Consider the following 19,643-nt stretch of genomic DNA (forward strand, 5'->3'; position numbering starts at 1 on the left):
CAGGTGAGTCGATGGAGCATACAATAATATGAAAGGAAGATTTTTTTTTTTATAGAAATTAATAAATAAGTTTGAGTTGGTGATGGAAAATAAAAAGAGAGGAGAATCATTATTACTTTGTTTATTTTTTTGAAATAGAAAAATTAAAAAAAATATATAAACATTAAAAAAATTTAAATATAGTATGTGTTTATGTATGTATATAAGGTTAGCATTTAGTTGGAACAAACATATGTATATGGGGCATTCCATACCAATGTGGACGGGGTTCACACTTCATGAAATTTGAGCTTGCCTTATACATCTTTAAAAACTTTCCAACACAAAAACAAAAACAAATCGATTTAATAGTTTTCCAAATATCTCGAGAACGGGACGAGGAAAAAATCAAAAAAAAAATCATACATACACACATCAAAATTCTCTATAAAACGAGATATTTAAAACATTTTTGTTCTTGAAAAATTTTTCACATACAAATTTTTTGTAATTTTTTCACATACAAACTTTTTGATAAAAAAAAAATAGTTTTTGAAAATATGCCAAAACAAAATTGAAAGAAATCACAATGGTTGCTCTGAGTTTTGCGCAATATTTAAATATTAAGACCTTTTAAGCTTAAACTGTTCTATCATCTGAGATAATTTTTTGGAAAAATATTTTTTAAAACCAATTTTATTTATAAAAAATAAAAATGAATCTTTAGGTATTTTGAAATCAGCCTAGCCCACGTAAATATTAAAATTTTTCTGAAATATTTTGGCGGAAGTTTTAAAATAACATAATGCCGATGGAAAAACAGTACCTCTGTTTTTGTATTGGGAATGAGTAAATGAGTTTAAATAAATAAATAAAATTTTACATGCCATACGTGTGAAACTCCATTGTAAAGCACCCAGCAGCTTTTAATATATTTACATATGTAAAAAATTACTTCTCTCGTTTTGAATTCACAAGGTGTCATAAACGTCATATTTTCATAAATTTAAAACGCTTAAAATAGTTTTTGGTTTTTGTGAATCACTTAAAAATATTTTAAATTTTTATAAAATCTATTACATTGTGATAATATGACTAGTTATGACACCCACAATTAATTTCATTTCCTCACATTTCGCTTTAGTCCTTTTTGCTTCATTCCATTTCGTTTCATTTAAATTAACGTCGTTTCATTTCATTTCGGAATATTTTTTTGGTTATTATTATTAAATTCTTATATCCCGTCTCTTAATCCCTCAATTAATTTCACTTCAAATTTTTTAATTTTACTGTTTTTTGGTTTCTTCCGTTTCGTATCATTTAATTCCGTTTCATTTCGATTTGTTTCTTTTTGTTTCATTTTATTTTTTTAATTCTTTTATCTATCCCAGTTTTGCCAATCAGTTTTAAAATTTATTTAACTGTTAAAATATAAAATTACACCATTTTGTTCGGTAATTTTGTTGCTGATAAATTTAAAATTGGTTGGTACAACCGGGCATTAGTTTTTCAATTTAATTTTAGTTTACTCCTCACTAATTTATTTCTAATATCTTTGCAATATTTTCAATTTGATTCCACTGCCACACAGGGCTCTTCGAAACATTTTATACCACACAGTGCCATAACCAGCTCCGTGCAAACAGATGACATCGTTGCATGCGTTTTGTTGCTATATAATCCGGCAACAAAATGTCCATTGCACGTACACGCCTACCGTTGCGATTCCGAGTCCACAGCTGAAGCGTTGCATCAACAGCTGCAAATATTAATCAATCGCCCAGAAAATCAAAAACGCTTTGAGGAATTGGAAACACGGTGAGTAGGCAAATTTTTATTTATAATTTATTCGTTGTAAGTTTCACTCAACTTTCATTCATATAAGTGCATATGTATGTACATAAGTATATACAAGTTTGTGTCTTAAGTCTTCCGTTTTTAAATGTCTTGCAAAATGTAATATCAAAATATAAGTTGCAAGTGAAAGTAATAGAAATCTTTGCAGAAATTTTCGTCGATTGACGAATATCAAAAGGTGTAAAATTTAAATGAGTAGCATACACCATTTTATGCGATTGTTTCGTCTGCTATTAGTTTTCCAAAATTGAGGAAATAATTTGTTGAACGGCAGCATCACAGAAGCATGCAAGGAAGTCAATAGCAAGAAATATTTTTTTTTTGTTTTTACTTTTATTAGAAAACGCGCAAGTTCGCACTATGTATATTTGCAATAAACGCAACAACAAATAGTTTTGTTTTCTTTACTTTTGGTGCGGTAAAACACACACACGTGCATTTAATGATATGCATAGAAATTTCAAGTGAAGATTTTCTTGCTGGCAGCAATAATCATTACACGGAAATAGTTGCAGCTATAATAAAAACTTGGAAACGTGGAAAATAAAACACAAAATATATCTACGTATGTAAAAATTTATTTTAAAAAAAAATTCAATGAATTTTAAAATGATGCGCATTGATTGCACTTAAGTGCCACAACACAACGTTGGCAGCTCGCCTTGCCAGCCTATATGGCAGCAAAGTAGGCAAATCCGCTACTCGTGATGCAACCACCTAACTCCTTTTACGATTCTTCCTCAATTGTCGCCTGGTTGCATGTGACATGCGGCTGCGAGGTTGGCAGTGGCAACAGCAACGGCAAAGATTTTTGTGACACGTCTCGCGCGCAATGCGCGTTTTTTTTGCTTTGCTTTGTTTTTATTATTTTTGTTTCGCTGCAAATATGCACAGTTACTCCATTAGTTTATAATGGGCTTATATGACACAGTCATTAATTAATTGTGGCAATAATTGTAAAAATGAAAATGTAGCCGCCAGCACCGTTGCCAGAAATTTCTTGGGAATTTCAGAGCCCATCAAAATGGAAAATGGAAATGGGAAGCACGAATGCCAGTTGTCAGCTGTCGACTTTCTCTGAATGGTTAATCAGGGTGAAAATGGCAAACTCAAGTGCAATATTTTCTAGCCTTTTTTACGTTGTGCACAATATTTTTGGGTAGTACGTACACTGGCGGCAGAAATAATAGACTCGTCGTACTTTTTAAGAATTTTGGCTATGTTTACATATTTAGTTTATTTTATGTTTAATATTTTTTTTTATAAAAGCTACAAAAATTATATAAATTGGACAAATTTTCACCAAGTTTTCAAACTTTTTATCCAGAATTTAAAGAAAAATACAAAAATACAAAAAAAAATTCAAAAAACGTCGTTTCTAGCCACTTAAAACTTACACTTTATTATGCTAAAATTGAATGGGCTACAAAACTGCATAAATTTTTCTAAAAATTCTGAAAAAACTGCAAATTTGTCTAAAAATTCTGAATAAAAAGTTTAAAATATTGGTAAAGATTTGTCGAATTTTTATATGTAATTTTTTTTTGTAAAAATTTGAAAAGGAAATTTATATGGTGTTTGTTGTATAACTACCCAGGCTTTTATAAACAATTATTAAACATAAAATAAACCATGGAATAATAGCCAAGACTCTTCAAAGTAAGGCGAGTCTATTATTTCTGCCGCCACTGTATACATATATGCATGTGGTTTCTTACATGTATACACATGAATATAAATAGTTTTTATTCTGCTAGTCAAATTCCCATTTCGCGTTGACGCATGTCTAAAATGTATTCTTATTTTTCCTTTAGCAACTGTCAAGTCTTCAAGTCTTTAGTTTGGCTTTATGTGCATATGAATGTAGTATGTGGAAGCGCGGCGCTTTCTCCTTTGATTTCTACCTGCTATCAATTGCTAAGTGGGCGCAAATGCTGTCTTTGGTGAAAATAAAATTACTCTAACATAATTTGGCGCCCGTTGACACACTAACACCTGACACTAGCGACGTCGGCATTGAACCTTTTTTTGCTTTTGAAGTTTCATATAAGCCTATAGCGCAGATTTTGAAATGTGCGAAATTCCTTATTAATACGCTAACAATCAGCAATGTGTAGAGAATTTGGACTGCCAAGAAATATATATGTACATATATGCATGTGCAATACTAATTCACTAAGTTAGGGGAAAATATTAAAATTGCCGGCCGTCACCTGGTGGAAGATGTTTAAAAATTAGTGACTTTTGAGGAGTATGTTTTCAGGAAAAACATACATACGTCTTTGGTTTCCGTAGTCCAAAATATGGCACAGTTACTATTATTGCAACCTGGTTAAAGCCGCCAAATTCTATAATTTTACAGTATTTTAAAAAGTTAAAAGCTTAAATTGGAAAATATATACATATATAAAAGCAGCGATAACGCAATGAAAAGTTTATTGAAACGCCAGCAGGGATCTTTGGGTATATGCTGTGAAAAAAAATTATGGAAAATCAATTTTAATCATGTACGTACATTAGGGTGGCCCAAAAATGCATGCGGTAAGAAAAAATTTAAAATGTTAAGCTCTCATCCCATAGGATTTTCCCAAAGGGAAAAAGAATATCCGTATTTTTTTGTATAAAAAAAAGATATTTATAACTGCCATGTATTTTTATATGGGGAAAAACACGTATTCGAAGAAATGGTATCGAATTCTTGAATATGTTTCGATTGGAAAACTCGGTTTCTCTTTAGAAGACTTCCAAGAACAATACTCGATAATTTATTTGCAAAAGTTTTTACCATTTTCTGTAGTCTAGATCCTTCATTTTTCAATCGAAAAATATTTAATTTTTAATGAAAGCTTAAATTTATAAGAGAGTGGTTGAACCCGATCTTTGAGTTTTTATTTGTTTATATTCAACTTTTTGTGCGAATTGCAGTGAATGATCGTTTTAAAGAAAATCGATTCTGCCGTTGCTGGTTATAAATGTTACATAATAAAAACTAGTTGAAAACAACTAAAACGAAAAAATGCAAAAGTAAAATTTATAAAAAAAATCACCAAAATTTTTGTGTAATAAAGTGCAAGTTTCAAGTGGTTGATTTGCTATTTTTTTGCTGACATTTCCTGCATGCTTTATACATATGGCAGAAAATGCTTAGCACCATCTCTTTGAGTAGCCTCCGCTTTCTTCTGACAGCTTGCATGCCGGTCTTGCTCAGCCATTTGTATTATTTCATCGACTTTTCCAGAGAGTGGCTTACCAGTGCGATGTGCATATTTGGCATAAAATTTTCCGTAACGGAATTCGGCAATCTATTCTCGACACTCCGCAAATTTTTTTATACTAAAATACCAGCTTATATTTAAGGATTAGCCAACAATACTATGCCGTCAAAAAAGTTTTAACCCCAACCAACTTAAATTGGGATTGAAAGGGTTAACTTCGAACCCATAGATATAATCCCTCGAGTAGTAGTAGAGTAAGTTTATTAGCCATTTAGCTTTATTCATCTTCTTACTTAAGAACAATCGTTTCCCAACAAAACACATACTAACGGGTGATTTTTTAAGAGCTTGATAACTTTTTTTTTAAAAAAAACGCATAAAAACATTTACTTTTTGAAGATAATTTCATTTAAATGTTGACCGCGGCTGCGTCTTAGGTGGTCCATTCGGAAAGTCAAATTTTGGGCAACTTTTTCGAGCATTTCGGCCGGAATAGCCCGAATTTCTTCGGAAATGTTGTCTTCCAAAGCTGGAATAGTTGCTGGCTTATTTCTGTAGACTTTAGACTTGACGTAGCCCCACAAAAAATAGTCTAAAGGCGTCAAATCGCATGATCTTGGTGGCCAACTTACCGGTCCATTTCTTGAGATGAATTGTTCTCCGAAGTTTTCCCTCAAAATGGCCATAGAATCGCGAGCTGTGTGGCATGTAGCGCCATCTTGTTGAAACCACATGTCAACCAAGTTCAGTTCTTCCATTTTTGGCAACAAAAAGTTTGTTAGCATCGAACGATAGCGATCGCCATTCACCGTAACGTTGCGTCCAACAGCATCTTTGAAAAAATACGGTCCAATGATTCCACCAGCGTACAAACCACACCAAACAGTGCATTTTTCGGGATGCATGGGCAGTTCTTGAACGGCTTCTGGTTGCTCTTCACTCCAAATGCGGCAATTTTGCTTATTTACGAAGCCATTCAACCAGAAATGAGCCTCATCGCTGAACAAAATTTGTCGATAAAAAAGCGGATTTTCTGCCAACTTTTCTAGGGCCCATTCACTGAAAATTCGACGTTGTGGCAGATCGTTCGGCTTCAGTTCTTGCACGAGCTGTATTTTATACGGTTTTACACCAAGATCTTTGCGTAAAATCTTCCATGTGGTCGAATAACACAAACCCAATTGCTGCGAACGGCGACGAATCGACATTTCACGGTCTTCAGCAACACTCTCAGAAACAGACGCAATATTCTCTTCTGTACGCACTGTACGCATTCGTGTGGTTGGTTTAATGTCCAATAAAGTAAACTGAGTGCGAAACTTGGTCACAATCGCATTAATTGTTTGCTCACTTGGTCGATTATGTAGACCATAAATCGGACGTAAAGCGCGAAACACATTTCGAACCGAACACTGATTTTGGTAATAAAATTCAATGATTTGCAAGCGTTGCTCGTTAGTAAGTCTATTCATGATGAAATTTCAAAGCATACTGAGCATCTTTCTCTTTGACACCATGTCTGAAATCCCACGTGATCTGTCAAATACTAATGCATGAAAATCCTAACCTCAAAAAAATCACCCGTTATTTTAAGACCCTGTAAAACAGCTAAAAAGAAAAAAGAAGTAAAAATTAAAAATATGTAAAATGTATTTTTATGCGCTCAAAAGGTGGTAAATGCATACATATGTATGTATGTTTGTATATTAAAAAAAAAAAGTTGCTATAAATTCTTTCCACACCTCCTAAATATTTACAATTTATGTGAAAAATAGATTTATGTAAAAATTATTGCAAAAACTACCCACAAATTATTCACTGATTCGGCACAAAAATTCTTTAATGCAAAAGAAAAATATTTCACGATTTGAAATTCAATCCATGTCGCTTACGTTGGCGTCTTACCAGTTCGCCAGCACATTTGGCATCTTGAAAATGTCAACTCGAACGCCAACAAGCAGACAGACATGAAGACAGCAGAAAATCAAATAAAACCAAACCAGATCAGGCCAAGTCAACGACGACTACGACTAGGTATGACAACAAAATAAGCCAACTGACTGGTAGGACCACACAAAAGAACATACCTTTATATATTCATATAAACAAACAAACATACATACATACACACATGTACATATGTATGTATGTATTTGTATTGCCATAAATGAGTAAATGATGTAATCGTTTTGGCGTTGATTTGTTTTAAGGTGCAGCAGGCAGTTGTCGTGTAAGTAAATTCAATAAAAAATTTATAAATTTAACCAAAAATATATATATATATATTTAATAAAACAAAGTGTGCAATAAAAAACGCTTAACCTTAATCCGCAATTCAATGCGACAGACAGCGCATCTTTACCTACCCCCAACCATCGTTACTTCGATAAACAAGCCACAAAAAAAAAAAAAACATTCTGAATTCAACACTGACTGAGCCTGCTGCATATGCAGTTATTGCTGCGGGCCAGTGGGGGCGTTGTGCTATTTTGGTACGCTGTAATTTTTTGTTGCTTTATACCTAAAACTATGTTTGGAACAGATAAGGTTTAGCAAAGCTAGTTTACTGTCGCCACGAATTCGCATTTGCATAAATAATTTGGTGTGCGAGCAACATGTTGCTGCTCAGCATTAGATTTAGCATTTTCATGGCATTACAAGTTGCTAGTAGACATTCGATATATGTACATTAAGAAAGCAACAAACAAAGAAATTGATTACATTAGGATGAAATTTATATTTGGAGTTAGAATTTACGGTTGCATAAATTATTAATCCCACCCATTTAAATACATAAATGGTAAAGCTAAGAATAACTAAAGTGCCACGTAACCCAATTTAGATAGAAACAATTTTCCAACTGTATTTGTTATTTTTAGGGGTTCCATTTTCCAATAGCGATAAATCGGTAACAATTTGGTCAATCCATGTCAAATCGACCATTTTTGATATTTCGGTCTGAACTTTTTTTATTATGTAACAATGTAAAATAATAACCAAAACCTCAAAAAAAATTTACGGTGTCGGCCACTTGAGTAGTAGGGTCCCATTTTGATACTCCGTATTGAAAATTTTCCTTCTGCTTCTTCCATGTAAAAAAATAGGCGAATATACTTTGCATGGAAGAAAACGGGCAACGCCTTCGGAAAAAAATCTCAAAAATTAACGCGTTTTTTAGAAACTTGGAATGTGTGCTTTATTATAATAAAACTAAACGTGTTAGTAAAATTTCGTTCTCCAGGTTTCTTTATTTTTAATCGACTTCACAAAAAGGAAAAGGTTATCAGTTCGTCGGAATATATATATTTTTTTTGTTTATTTCTATAATTCTTTTTTAGAGGAAAGGTGTTACCTCACAGGTGGTCCCATACTAATTTGATTTAAATCCGACCATTGGATCATGAAGAAATTAATGATAATCTTAAATTTTTATATGAGAATTGAAGTCGATTTTGTTTTTTGCTTAAAAATTACTTGTTAGTTGGAAATTTTAATTAAAATTTTTGGGATTAATATAAATTTGGTAATGATAAATTTTTATAAAAAAAATATATAATTAATATTAAAAAAACAAAAGGAAAACTGTCACTACTGAGCATAAAAAGGAGGCGCTATTCAAGTGGCCCGCACTGCATTTCTTCGCATTTCATTTTCTCCATGCATGTACAATGCTCAGCTAACTGAATAAACTTAACAGGTTTGTTTTGGGGAATCTGGCTCAAATTATGTACATATATGCAATTAAATAGCATTTGTGGTATTGTTTCGCTAATTGCGGTCAATTAGGAGCTTAACTGCTCATTATTCCTTATTTTAGAGTTTGAATTTCCTCAGTTGAAAACTTTTTGCAATGAAAAAATGTCCAACCCTAATGTATATATAAACTAGATTACCTACATACTTATATGTATGTGTTTGTATGTGTTTGTGTGCATGCGCTTGTCAAGTTTAGTTTATGGCGCCCTTTGGCAAGTGTGGACGCTTGGAGTCGCGCATAAATTTCAGCTGACGGAAGTGCACTAGCTGGCGGTTAACCATTTCAACTGTGCTTGTGTCTAGAAGGCATAACTTGCAATGCAACTTTTATAACGCTTGCCACACGCCTACCTGTTGACGTGTAGGCAATGTACGTGCGAACACACTTACTTACATACTTGTACTTACATAGATTTTTGATCACCTATTTTCGTAAAAAATACTATGTAATTTTTTTAGAACTATTTTCTCATCCACTTATTCGCATTTGTCTTTCCCTTTGTTTTTTTTTCAGTTTGGGTATCCTGCCGCCATTGCCCACGTCCGGCGGCGGCAACAAATCTACGTCCCATATGGCCAGCAATGGCCACAACAACGAACATAACAGTATGCCGAAGCAACACTATTTGTCACAACAGTCTCAATCACAACACCAACAAAAGCAGCAACAGCATCATCGTCGCCACGAATCGTCGCCCAAACGCTTCAGCTCATCGTTGGGCAGCGACACCGGCAACAGCACACGCGAATCCGAGTGTAGCGAGGAACATAGCGGCGGTTCGCCTGTTTCACGTTCGCCACCCGTCACAGCGACCACAAAACCGCTGCCACTGCCACAGCCCACCAATGAGTTGTTCGATTCGTTGGCTGCGGAGCTGCGTGCCAAGTTGAATGGCAATGGTCCGCCTTTGTTACTGCCACCGCGCGACTATGACACCGTACATCGGTCCAAGGGCAACTTAACGGCAATCGAGCTGCGTCGCTGCCGAAATGCGTTGATCGTTGGTGGCGCCCCACCCAATGAGACGGCAGTGCCTGCCAGTGGCAAGCAGGTATCGTCGCGCGGTTCATCGGGCATTGGTTCGGATTTGGCACCGAGCCCGGAGCGTCAGGATCTGAATAGCTCAAGCGGTGAGTAGCTGAGGCAAATTTAATTAAAATTTTGTTGCAAAAAATAATACAAATATGTTATTATTACCTTTCATCTTTCCAGACGATGAACAATGGTCTAACGAAGCGGACAACTCGGTAATCGCGCTAAAGCCGTCACAAATCGCAATGGAGCGTTCGCCGCCCATTATACCGCATCATCCACAGTTGAACCGCAAGAGCGCCGTTCAGCCACCCGAAGACAGTTACTTACGTGATTTGCCGGCTAAACCCTACACACCTCGCCAGAGCGCAGTGAGCAACGCACGAGAACGCGAGAAAACCCCAGCGTCCACACATGAGCGCGACACACGCTCCAAAACTCCTTCGACGACGAGTTGGTCACGCGAAGACGAAATTAAACCGATTATTATGCGTCCAGCCGATTACGATGCAAAATTCAATCGCATAATGCAAGCCGAGACAAAGCACGACTATCATCGCCGCGCTGATGGTGGTGGTGGTGGTGGAGGCGGCAGCGGCAGCGGCCTTAGGGAACGCGACCGCGAGCGCGAACACGCAAAGCTGCGCGACACCGACAAATACAACGAAATCAATCGCTTACTAAATAAGAAGCTTTCACTGGAACGTGAATCTCCGGAGAAACGCTTTGCTAAACACACGCTGGATGAGCCTGATCGCTTTGAAGACTCAGACCCACCTAGTGAACACATAGCGGTGCACCCGACGTCTAGCTATCGCAAAGAGAATCTTACGGATAAGCAGAAATTCATTGAATACACAGCAAAGAAACAGTCAAAATCGTATGCGGCCGAGGAGGCGCAACGCTATGGTGGGCGTCATCGCTATGTTGATCCAGCCGATCTGCCGTTTGAACAGTCCACAGGCCATAACAAGTACGCTGCCGTACATCGTAGCACACATTCACCGGAACGCACCAGTCATGACCACACCGCACGCATGGGTGAGCGAGAGCGGGAACCAGAGCGCCTGCGCGAAAGGGAACGCGTTCGTGAGCGGGAGCAAGAGCGCGACCACGCGCACGATCGTAAGCAATACTCACGCAGCAATGAGCGTAATCCATATCGCGAACCTGAAAGTCTACCCTACATACAGAGCATGGAGAAGATGATGAAGTCATCGGCAATGCGTTACAAGGCATTCGATGGTGCACTGGAGCCTACCGCGGTTGCGCCACCTAAAGAAGAGCTTCACCCTAAGCTCAGCGCACAGCGTAGCAAATCGTATACAAAGCGCGGCGAGGATGATGGCCATCCAACAGAGTATGCGCACTCGACTAGCAGATCTGATGTCACATCCAAGGATCGCTTCAAAGATGCCAAGGACAAATTTCGCGCTATGGAACGCACCGGCAGTCGGTATAACCTAAACGATGAGAAGGACGTCACCGACTATCGACCACGACGCCGCGGCTTGGTCGAACCTTCTGACAGCGGACGCCCATATGCCGATTGGAGTGATGAAGAGCTCCTCGACAATTCGCCACCACCAGTCGCTAGCCGTTCGCGCTCTCGCTCACGCGGGCAATTGTGGGAAGAAAATGGTATGCCGGCGCGTGAAATGTTACCGCCACGTGAACATCATGTGCGCGAACGTGGCCGCGAACGGCAGTATCAAGAATACGCGCCAGATGTGCGTCCAATGCGTGAAATGCCGGCTAAACGCACCGATCCACATCGAGCGATGCGTGAGCGCTCTACCGACTTGACAGATGCGCGCGACCCCTACCGGGAAGCTTATCGGTATGAAAAGCGCGTCATGCGTGATCACTCACGCGATACGCCGCCAACACGCGACGAACGCGAACGCCATCGAGAGCCGGTGCGTCACGAATATTCACCAGATGTGCGCACAGGACCGCCTGAGCATCGAGCCAATCGCCGACAAGCTGATAAGCACGCGGACTACTACCCTACGCCCACGCCGCCACCACCCACCACCGGTGCTCCAATACCCAATCCGAAGGGTATCTCCAATTTGACCAAAGGCTATCGTCACAGCTATGCGGAGCCGGTATTTGCGCGTGCCGGTGGACGCGTTGGTCTGGCGGCCGTTAACCCGTACTAAGTAAAGAGCGGATATGGGAATTGATTTGAAAGCAGGAGCAGTGTTTTTGCTGTAATATTACTAATAAAAACTAATATTAAGCTAAGATTTGATCAATGCAGAGAAAAACAAATTTAGTTTAAATGCAAAGAGGTGAATACGTACGTATGTGTTCTGAAAATCTAATATTCTATTTACATTTACATGTATCTNAATTTAGTTTAAATGCAAAGAGGTGAATACATACGTATGTGTTCTGAAAATCTAATATTCTATTTACATTTACATGTATCTACTCACTGTATGATTTTTTTTTTAACAAATATGTATGGATATGTAAAATTAATGGAAATTTATTAACTATTTTTAACCAAGTCATGTACTCATTTTATTGGAAGCCGACACATTCCAGTCGTTAAACGAAAAACATAAAATGCTCAATATTTTTGTATGTAAATAGTACATACATATGTACCACAGAATATTTAAGCTTTCGAAATGCCTTTTTCTCACTACTGGGATATGTATGCCTTAGTAACTTTAGTCAAAAAATTGTCTACCAAGAATGTGCCTTTTTATACGATCGAACTAGTTAAATTAAATAATGGGAAAAAACTCAATGAAATTTGAAGAAAAAATCATAAACACAAATTATGTCAAGCATGCACGCGTTCGACTATATATTATGTATGTTTGTTTGTCTATAAATATTTACTTATTATGTACATATGTATGTATCGATGTAGTACGTTTCCACTTAGCGTTTAAAATTTTAATCATACATATACTTATGTACTTAACTGAAATTTTTACTCTTCTACAATTTCCATCAGTTGATTGATTGTTACTTATTTGAAAGGAGAAATGTTATATTACAACGCTGATAGAACATGCGACTTTTTTATGTTGAAATGAAAACTTGAAAATTTCAATAAAGCAATCTAGTTGATATATATATCTAATCGATTGTTTTCGCGCTTTTATTTTACTTGCGGAGGAAGGTAGTAACTGGCAAACCAAGCGCCTAAAGGTATGTACGCAAAAACGGAATATCCGTATTGTTTGCGACTTGACTAAATTTTAAAATCCCCGATTTCTACCAGGCGCGCATAATCGCATAGCAAGGTGCCGCCCAGAAAAATGTCTGCCAACGCTGCAAAATCCCGATTTCTACCAGGCGCGCATAATCGCATAGCAAGGTGCCGCCCAGAAATATGTGTGCCGACCCTGCAAAATCCCGATTTCCACCAGGCGCTCATAATCGCACAGCAAGGGCCGCCAGCCCAGCAAAGACAGTGGCGATAAAATCCCCGAATTCACCAGGCGCGCATGATTGTGCAGTAAGCTGACGCCCGCAAAAATTTACATGTATAGTTGTTGGTAGTATTTTATCCGGAACAGTGTTGCCAGACGTTATATATTAAAAAAATAATAAAGTAAACATAAAAGATGCTTTGTTACCAAATGTGTTATTTATTTTCATAATTTTTTCTTAACGCATTAGCGGATCAATCAAAAACGTTGCTGAATTTCTAGTGCCACATTTGAAAAATATTTTCTGAATTATTGGTAGCACTTTATCCGGGCATAGCGATGCCATACGTCTTCTTTTATGATATTTAAAATGTTAGAACAAGCAAAGTTAGACTGCTTTTACACAGTTCAAGTATTGAATTCAATTCTGCTCGCATGTGGGAGGGGGTGAGAAGAAAAGGGACGAGTACACATGCGTCTGTACCGTCAAGTCGTTTCAACTTTCTTGCTTTGCTTTTGGCATTTTCGTTGCTTCCCATTTAAAGAACCAAAGACTTGAATTCAACAGAATTGAAACGTGTAAAAGCAAATAAAAAACACAAAAGAGAATGAGCAAGAATTGCTTTCAAGTACTTGAATCATGTAAATCAGGTAAATTGAAATATGTCAACAAATTACTGGCAACGTCAAAGATGCTGCTGCTAAATCGTATCCAATCGCTCCAACTGAGTACCTGCTTCCATGGCGCTTTCAAAAGCAATTAATGTGGTCAGAAGGATCCCATACAATTGGATCTTCCCTCATTTCTTTGATTGATAAAGCACTTTCCTTTTCTAATTTTTTAGGGCTATCACCGAATCCATCGTAGTTCAATTTTTCGTGAAATCTACGAAAATTCTATCACTGAATCCCAATTGCTATGAACGCGGCATATACTTTGAATGCGTAGGTTCGTAGCAATTCCGACTCAGTACTATCATTTCCGTAGATTTCACAAAAATCTGACAACGATGGATTTACATATATCCCAGGATACTCATGATTCGTAAACAATTATTAGGTATTGTTGTAATTGTAGCTCTTTATCCGATACGCACTTCCATTGTTCCCAGATGATTTGTTGTTCTGTTAAGATATATAATGTTAGACATATCGAATGAAAAGCTTTAATTAAATATACGTTCATTTTTATCTAAATACAGTAAACTCTTATGTAAAAAGAATATAAGGTACTGTTGATTTCTGAGGATAGCAAGATTTTATTTTTTTAGGTTATGTTCTTTCCTGAGTTGTCTACATGGGCTCGATGACCAAAAACAGTATAGGTCAACACACACACCATCTGTCTTATGATGATGAATATGAAATTACCTGAGCGCTTCTAGCACCGCGAGTTCCTTCTTGATTCAAGTCCTTTATTATTTTCGCGGCATTATTCAATCATCACTTTTTCATTTTTATCATGCGCCCAAGAATGATAGAATACACCGTGTCATGCGCCCATAACGAAAGTGGAATGTTGCCAGATTGTTGAAGGAAGATTAGTTTGGCATAAAATCATTAGTTAAAATTTTTGTTTAGCCTAAATTTAGTATATCAGGTAAAAAATCGATTCGGATTTGTTTTTTAATACTACTATATCTCTTACAACATTACAAAAATTAAACAGAAAATAAAATACCTCGTCACCGATATGAGGGAATTTTCCGAAAAATTCAACACTGATTTTTGACAATCCAGCGCTGCGCCCAGCTGACAGAAATTCTTTTTCTCTGCAGCTTGTGAATTTACCGCGGTGCAATTCTTAAAATGTCAACAAATAGTAAATACTAGTAAAAAATAAGTATTTTAACAAATTATTTTCACTTAAATGAATTCAAAAATTCCCTTAGGTATCAGGCCTCCGGCGAAAAGGCCTAAATTAGAGTTCAAATCAACATCAAACGGTAAAATGAAGGAGGAGCTCGATGAATATGGTGAGATATTTTTTATTACAATTATTTGGATTGTCCCATCATTGGTAATACTTAATTTTTCAGAACTAGAGCCNATGAAGGAGGAGCTCGATGAATATGGTGAGACATTTTTTATTACAATTTGGATTGTCCCATCATTGGTAATACTTAATTTTTCAGAACTAGAGCCGTCCGCCTTTAATCCAAAGTACCGCGTTTGTCCATATTTGGACACAATCAATCGCCATTTACTGGATTTTGATTTCGAAAAACTCTGCTCCATTTCACTGACTCGCATAAATGTTTACGCGTGTCTAGTTTGCGGTAAATATTTTCAAGGCCGGGGCACCAATACTCATGCTTACACGCATTCCGTATCCGAGGCCCACCATGTTTTTCTCAATCTACAAACGTTGCGTTTCTACTGCCTGCCTGATAATTACGAAATTATCGACTCGTCGCTAGACGATATCAAGTATGTGCTGAATCCCACATTTGAGCCCAAAGATATACGACAACTGGATCGTTCGGAGCCTAAATATTCACGCACAGTAGATGGCACACTTTATCTGCCCGGTGTTGTGGGTCTCAACAACATAAAAGCTAACGACTACTGCAATGTGGTCCTGCACGCACTGTCACATGTCGGCCCATTGCGGAATTACTTCCTGCGTGAGCAAAGTTATGCGAAAATCAAGAGACCGCCAGGTGATTCTATCTTCAATCTTGTACAGCGTTTCGGTGAACTAATGAGGAAAATGTGGAATCCACGGAATTTCAAGGCGCACGTATCTCCGCACGAAATGTTACAGGCCGTGGTACTATGGTCTAAAAAGCGCTTTCAAATAACCGAACAAGGAGATCCCATCGATTTTCTATCTTGGTTCTTACACACACTGCATCGCGCAATGAAGGGCAACAAAATGCCAGATTCGTCCATCATTTATAAAATCTTTTTGGGGGAAATGAAAATTTATACACGCAAAATTCCGCCGGTGGAACTCGATGATACACAAAAATCGCTACTGCTTGCCACAGAGGAGTATCAGGAAAAATGCGAGGAGTCTAACTTTTTATATCTCACTTGCGACCTTCCACCACCGCCTTTGTTCACCGACGAATTTCGCGAGAATATTATTCCGCAAGTAAATCTTTATCAGCTGCTAGCGAAATTCAATGGCACCACCGAGAAGGAATACAATACGTATAAAGATAATTTTCTGAAGCGTTTCGAAATCACGCGGCTGCCACAGTATATTATACTGTATATCAAGCGTTTCACAAAGAACACATTCTTTCTGGAGAAGAATCCGACAATTGTTAATTTCCCCATTAAGTAAGTGATGGAAAATTTTGTATGACTAAATATTTTTAAAAACGATTTTTTTCTCACAGGAACGTGGATTTTGGAGAAATTTTGTCTATGAAGAACCTCGAACAGCTCAAAAATACCAAATACAATTTAGTGGCGAACATAGTGCATGATGGTGAACCGAAAAAAGGCACTTATCGTGCACATATTTTGCATAAAGCCAACGGCCAATGGTACGAAATGCAGGATTTGCATGTAACTGAAATTTTACCACAGATGATTACACTCACAGAATCGTACATACAAATCTATGAGCGTAATAATGAATGATAAAATATCGATTGTGCATTTAAGTGAAGCTCTACTTACATAGATAAGTTTATAATAAATTAAATTTGTATTTTAAGAAAATTTAATTTGCAATTAAAAAATGCAAAATTTTGAAGAAATGTTTCCCTTAATTACATTTTGTATTTACTAGTTCCCACAATAGACAGCATAATCCGTATCTAAGTGTGTTTCCACCTACGGAGGCGGTCCACCTAATTCACTGTAAAATTGGCATTATTTTAGAAGTCCAATTAAAACGCCTAAATGAAACTACTAAAATGTGTATTCCTAAAAAATAAACAAGTGTCCTCCAAATTTTCAAATATCAATATGTTCTGCGCATGCGCTAGTCCCCTACATCTATTACCAGTTAAGTGACGTAGTGACATATTCAAATGTTCTCTTCTTCCTACACTGTTTACCTTGTTCACTGCTGCTATGTGTGCTAGGGCATGTAGCAACAAATAGAATATCGATTCAATTGATAAAAAAAAAAGGTGTAACTCAGGCATTAGTTATCCCGTAGCGTGAATATTTCGCTTAATCCGATTCAAAAGTGCTTACAACTTTAAATTGAGTATGGCTGAAGGGACATACGAATATGAATGTATGAGAGCGGAATTGTTAGGCATAGAGAAGCCCAATGAGGAGGAGTTCGAGAAGGCGCGCACAGAGCGCTTGAGACTTGAGCAGGAGGAAAAAGACGCCGCCGAGGCTGCGGTAATGACACAATAACCTACATATTTATATTCGTGTATACTGGTAATCAAATTATTATATGCAATCTGTTCTTTTATGTTCAGCTTCTAGAACAACAGGAGGATCAAATGCAAAATGTAGGTGGTCGTTTAGATGAATTGAATACGATACTTTCATCTACGCAACAAAAATTAAATCGATTCAAACAGACAGCTTGTGGCAGCCTGTCGAATATATTCAGTCGAGGTTCAGTAGATTTAGCAGATGGTACACCTTCTACCTCGGCGACAGCCAGTCGACGCAACACCACCGCAACTGGTAGCTCGGTTAGTGGTCATAATAATGGAAAGATTGTCTCGGACATAAATAGTGCTTCACAAGATCTTGATGATATGAAACAAGGGGAAGATGCAGGAGACATAAAGCCCATTATACCGACAGAACGAATTAGGGAAGCCAAAATAGATATGCAGAAAAAGATGACCTCACATTTAGACGAATTAGATGCATTAATTAATAAGGCCGATAATGCAGAAATTTCAATGTCAGAACAAACAAAGCAAATGCGACGTATGGCAAAGTAAAGTGGAGAAGGCAGTGACAAAATGTGAGATTAGTAGGTTACTGATTTCTAAGAATTACTTGTTAAATAAATAATACTCCTAAAATGTAATAAGTGTTATAAAGTAATTATTATAAAAAAATTTAAATTCATGAATCAACTGAATTAAGTTCGTTAATTAAATGAACCCAGTATTCTACAGATTTAATTTAAATTTATTATGAAAATTGAAACACATACCATACGTTACTATTAAGAGTTAGTTCAGCATGATTTGTTGATTTAATAAGACGTCTAATAAAGCACATACGTAAACAGCAAATACTGAGAATGAAAAATCCCAAAGATGAGGCCTCTAAGCCTTAAGAAATATTCAATCTCGCCTCCTGCTTTCTACCAAAACATATAGAAATGATTGTTTTTGTAGTACGTCTAACAAATCTAAAACAAAAATAATATTTGGAATTCTCATTACTAGACAACGTTTTTTTTTTTTTTAGTTAACTATCAGGTATCTTCTGCAAGTCTTACGATTTCAAATCGATTTACAAACTCTATTTCAAAGGATCTACAACAATACTTTGCATACATGCCTGTAATACTATATTCACATTAGAGCATAAATTACTTTGTTTCGATCAAATTACTTCACTTAAAAAAAGTAAGTTCACATTTTTTCACAATTTCTATAGATATGTCATTAACACGTGTAAGTACGGAGTAGGCGACCCCTTAGAGGCGCTGATAAAGCTGAATAGGAAACGTAAGCATAAATATCGAGGACCAAAAAAAACACTATATTATCTTTTCTTGTCTAGTTTAATTCTTTTCGTCCACCAATTTTTATTGACATTCTGTAAATGTTAAGATTTCGAAGCGATATGAACACATTTTATTTGACTACAATACTTAGTATTTCAGATTATAATTAAATTGCAAGCATAATTATACACTAAATACGTACATTTACAAACATATGTACATATATGAGAATTTACTTATTTCTGCAATTAAACTTATGTAGTATGTATACCATTCTGAGTCTACTCCGATTTAAAATTAGAGACAAATCATACTATTTAATTGTTGATTACAATCATAGAAAAAATAAGCGCATTGCAAGTTTATGGTTATAAATAAACATGAAAATTGTGAATATATGTATGTACATACATATGTACATACGTAGAAATGTATACATTCCAAATAAACCCATAACAAAGAGTTGTAAGCAAATAATTAAGCCAGTCCATCGTCATTTAACCTCGCTCCATTACTCTTTCTTTAATCTTTATAAAATATGTAACTCAGCTGAAAATGGTCATGGGTGTAACGATACAATTCGGGTAATAATAGCGCATTGTCATCCAATTCGTCTAGTAGTGTGCTAAATAATGTGGGCGATACCTTTAGTACATGTATGGACATATCCTCTTTCCAAGTCTTCAATAGTAAATTGTCACTACTGCCATCACTGTCTTTATCTTCAGTTTTGGTCTCTCCTCCACCTTCATCTTCCGTCTCATCCAGTAGTCTATAAAGTAGTT

At 36.6% G+C, this 19,643-nt stretch overlaps 3 protein-coding genes across 5 annotated transcripts; all 3 read left to right on the forward strand.

The window, feature by feature from the left end:
* Positions 1 to 1,417: 1,417 nt before the first annotated feature.
* On the forward strand, positions 1,418 to 12,190 carry LOC108362386 (zinc finger CCCH domain-containing protein 13-like; the record flags this gene model as incomplete). The annotated part of the gene is made up of 3 exons (XM_017615320.1): positions 1,418 to 1,797; positions 9,322 to 9,938; positions 10,021 to 12,190. Coding segments are annotated over 3 exons (2,982 nt in total), but the record flags the coding sequence as incomplete, so codon positions are not given.
* Positions 12,191 to 14,969: 2,779 nt separating this feature from the next.
* Usp39 (ubiquitin specific protease 39) lies at positions 14,970 to 17,059 on the forward strand. Of its 3 annotated transcripts, none has more exons than XM_017615322.1 (4): positions 14,970 to 15,060; positions 15,131 to 15,214; positions 15,374 to 16,529; positions 16,589 to 17,059. In XM_017615322.1, the coding sequence occupies exons 1-4, from the start codon at positions 15,048 to 15,050 to the stop codon at positions 16,833 to 16,835; spliced, it is 1,500 nt and encodes a 499-aa protein (XP_017470811.1). In that variant the 5' UTR covers positions 14,970 to 15,047; the 3' UTR covers positions 16,836 to 17,059. The 3 variants fall into 3 exon arrangements, with proteins under 3 accessions (XP_017470811.1, XP_017470810.1, XP_017470812.1); XM_017615323.1 differs by having other exon boundaries at positions 15,026 to 15,070; XM_017615321.1 differs by having other exon boundaries at positions 14,983 to 15,214.
* A 22-nt stretch (positions 17,060 to 17,081) lies between these two features.
* LOC108362388 (uncharacterized) lies at positions 17,082 to 19,335 on the forward strand. The gene is made up of 2 exons (XM_017615324.1): positions 17,082 to 17,555; positions 17,639 to 19,335. Exons 1-2 carry the CDS (start codon positions 17,415 to 17,417, stop codon positions 18,116 to 18,118), a joined length of 621 nt encoding a protein of 206 aa, XP_017470813.1. The 5' UTR covers positions 17,082 to 17,414; the 3' UTR covers positions 18,119 to 19,335.
* Positions 19,336 to 19,643: the final 308 nt, after the last annotated feature.

Source organism: Rhagoletis zephyria, unplaced genomic scaffold (genome assembly GCF_001687245.7).
Source record: "Rhagoletis zephyria isolate East Lansing unplaced genomic scaffold, Rhagoletis_zephyria_1.1 Rzeph_scaffold_01000, whole genome shotgun sequence".
NCBI lineage: Eukaryota > Metazoa > Arthropoda > Insecta > Diptera > Tephritidae > Rhagoletis > Rhagoletis zephyria.

What these genes read in the sequence shown, in the direction of transcription:
- LOC108362388 (XM_017615324.1), top strand. Translation starts at nt 17,415, where the DNA reads ATGGCTGAAGGGACATACGAATATGAATGTATGAGAGCGGAATTGTTA. An exon ending in AAGACGCCGCCGAGGCTGCG is followed by an intron (nt 17,556 to 17,638) that starts GTAATGACACAA and finishes TTTTATGTTCAG; the next exon opens with CTTCTAGAACAACAGGAGGA.
- Usp39 (XM_017615321.1), top strand. Translation starts at nt 15,109, where the DNA reads ATGAATTCAAAAATTCCCTTAGGTATCAGGCCTCCGGCGAAAAGGCCT. An exon ending in GGAGGAGCTCGATGAATATG is followed by an intron (nt 15,215 to 15,373) that starts GTGAGATATTTT and finishes TTAATTTTTCAG; the next exon opens with AACTAGAGCCGTCCGCCTTT. An exon ending in ATTGTTAATTTCCCCATTAA is followed by an intron (nt 16,530 to 16,588) that starts GTAAGTGATGGA and finishes TTTTTCTCACAG; the next exon opens with GAACGTGGATTTTGGAGAAA.